This window comes from Eimeria mitis, genomic scaffold (assembly GCF_000499745.2).
Source record: "Eimeria mitis Houghton genomic scaffold, Emh_scaff269, whole genome shotgun sequence".
NCBI lineage: Eukaryota > Apicomplexa > Conoidasida > Eucoccidiorida > Eimeriidae > Eimeria > Eimeria mitis.
In genome coordinates this window covers 16,285-19,341 of record NW_013571034.1, presented here as the reverse complement: position 1 = coordinate 19,341, position 3,057 = coordinate 16,285, and the positions used below count along the sequence as shown (strand labels likewise).

At 57.3% G+C, this 3,057-nt stretch overlaps 1 protein-coding gene across 1 annotated transcript; it reads right to left on the bottom strand.

The window, feature by feature from the left end:
* Positions 1 to 264: 264 nt before the first annotated feature.
* On the bottom strand, positions 265 to 1,974 carry EMH_0006190 (uncharacterized protein; the record flags this gene model as incomplete). The annotated part of the gene is made up of 6 exons (XM_013497459.1): positions 265 to 359; positions 763 to 931; positions 1,094 to 1,386; positions 1,516 to 1,659; positions 1,762 to 1,822; positions 1,954 to 1,974. 6 exons carry the CDS (start codon positions 1,972 to 1,974, stop codon positions 265 to 267), a joined length of 783 nt encoding a protein of 260 aa, XP_013352913.1.
* Positions 1,975 to 3,057: the final 1,083 nt, after the last annotated feature.

Genomic DNA, 3,057 nt, shown 5'->3' with positions numbered 1-3,057 from the left:
CACCACATCCTCTCCATACCACCCGGCAGCGCGCACCCCTCCAGCTCAGCTGTCTACTTAGCACGCGCTTGACGAACTTCCTGCACAGACAACAACCTCGCCCACTACCTTCCTCTTCCTTACGCACACAGGACAAGACGAAATATCTGGACCACAAGCTCCGCAGGCGCCACGATCCCAACCGCAGCAACCCGTCAAACCACCCTAACGCACTCTCTGCAACTCCTGCACTCCTGCTCTGCCCTCGCCCTGCTCGTCTACATATCACGTGCACACGCATTGCCTTGCCGCTATACCGCAGTCCGGCACCGGCACCGCCTGCACAGCTACAAGCTCCCTGTCTTGCACTCGTCTCTCCTCTGACCAAATCCACACAAATCAACGCCAAATGCCGCCAACCAGGCTACGTCCCAAACCCTCTTCTCTGCATGCTACACGCCACCACCACATCCTCTCCATACCACCCGTCTGCAAGCATCCCTCCAGCTCAGCTGTCTACATAGCAAGCCCTTGACGAACTTCCTGCACAGACAACAACCTCGCTCCTTACCTTCCTCCGCCCTACCCACACAGGACAAACCGAAATATCTAAATCACAAGCTCGGTAGGCCCCACAATCCCAACCGCAACAACCCGCCGAACCACCCTAACGCACTCTCTGCAACTCCTGCATGCCTGCCCTGCCCTCCTCCTGTTCCCCTACATATCACATGCATATGCATTGCTTGGCCGCTATACCGCAGTCCGGAGCCGCCTCCATACCTGCGAGCTTCCTGTCCTGCAGATGCCTCTTCCCTGACCCCAGTCCGCACAACTCAACCCCAGACGTCACCAACCAGACTACCCCCAAACCCCCTTCTCTGCACGCTACACGCCACCACCGCATCCTCTTCATACCACCCGGCAGCACGCACGCCTCCAGATCAGCTGTCTATGCATAGCAAGCAATTGACGAACTTCCTGCGCAGACAACAACCTCGCTCCCTACTTTCCTCCTCCTTACCCACACAGGGCAAACTGAAATGTCTATACCAGAAGCTCCGTAGGCCCCACATTCCCAGCCGCCACAACCCGCCGAACCACCCTAACGCACTCTCTGCAAGTCCTCCACGCCTGCCCTGCCCTCGTCCTGTTCGCCTACATATGACACGCATACGCGCTCCCTGGCGAATATCGCCCAGCGCGGCACCGCCCGCACACCTACGAGCTTCCTGTCTTGCATATGCCTCTCCCGTGACCCCATCCCACACAAATCAACGTCAAACGCCGCCAACCAGTCCACCCCCAGTCCCTTTCGCTGCAGACTACCCACCACCACAGCATCTCGCCCGTCAGCAAGCATCCCTCCAGCCCAGCTGTCTACGTGGCACGCGCTTGACGAACTTCCTGCACAGACAAAAACCTCGCTTCCTACCTCCCTCTTCCTTATGCACACAGTACAAACCGAAATCCGTAAATCACAAGCTCCGCAGGCGCCACAAACCCATCCGCCGCCACCCGTCAAACCACGCTAACGCACTCTCTGCAGCTCCTGCACGCTCCTGGTGTCCTTGTCCTGTACGTCTACATATCCCGCGCGTGCGCTTTCACTTCCCGACGTCCCGCAGTCCGGCACCGCCCGCAGAACTACCAGTATCCTGTCTTGCAGATACCTCTCCCCTGACCCCATCCCACACATATCGACGTCAAACGCCGCCAATCAGTCTACCCCCAAACTCTCTTCTCTGCACGCTATGCGCCACCAGCACATGCTCACCACACCGCAGGTGAGCACTCGTCCCTTCAGCTCAGCTGTATGCTTGGCGCAAGCTTGACGAACTTCCTGCACAGCCAACAACCGCGCTCAATACCGTCCTCTTCCTTACGCACACAGGGCAAAAGCGAAGTGCGTACGCTACCAGCTCCGCCCTCTCCATAAACGCAGTCCCCCTGGCTCCGCCCGCAGCTTCGTACACCAGTTGCCTGCCGTTCCATCGAGTCCTACACACCCGGCCGGCGGGTGACGGCAGTGCTCAGACCTTGGCTAGCGAAGCGTAGCCATGCATACCATGGGCTCTTAAAGCTGCACACAGATGAGGGCCTTATCTGTCTCGTTGCAACGCGCTTCAAACGAAATCTGAAGTACCCGCCGTGTCTCAATTCCCCGTGGTTCGCTGCCGCGACATCTCCGCTACGCTATATTGCTAAGCTCTCAACTGGTGGGTGTGTGACGAACTTCCTGCACAGACAACAGAATCCCCCACTCCCTCCCTCTTCGGCATGCACACGCAGTCTAAGCACGAAAGCCGTAAGCTACGAGCTCCGTCAGCGCCACAAACGCAACGTATTCCACCCCCATCGCCGCGTTTTACGGCAGTCGCCTCCTGCTGTGACCGATCCAATCAACACGGAACCTACAGAGCAAGCCAGTGAGCACTACATCCGGGCTCTCGTTCTCTCATGCCCTCAAAGCCGCCCGTACACAGGTGCGCTAGCGAGCCCGTTTGTTTTTCTACAAACGGGCTCGCTGGTGCATACGTCACAGACCTGCACTGTCCGCACTAATCAGCGCTCAATCTCCGAGCAACCACTGCAACTTGGCCAGACATCCGCCACTCCCTCATGGCGCACACGTCACAATGCACGAATGTGTAGTTCAGAGGCCAACCGCTGGTAGAGGCCGCGCATTGCTGGTTTCCATGGAGCAAGGTGCTAACACTTGTTGGGTTTCCTGATGCACTAAAGCTCCACGTTTTCGTTGCAGACAGTCGGTAGTTTCCGTACTCCTATCTTTAGGGAAAACGAAGATGCCTGTGCAGGCCCCTATGTTTACTGCTCCGACAACTACCAAAGCCTCACAGCCCGGCCACGCGGCGTACGCGAAGTGCGCAGGTGCATCTGAACGTCGAAAGATCTTGATGGCTAGTAGCAAGGTTACAATTGCTCTTCGACCACCCACGATGAAGTAGCAAACCCGAACCAACCGGCACTCCTAAGCCGATAACTACCAATCCACACCCTCGTCTCTTTGGTCTGCCGAAAACTCTGAGTTGTGCACAGCAATGCATGAGATGAATT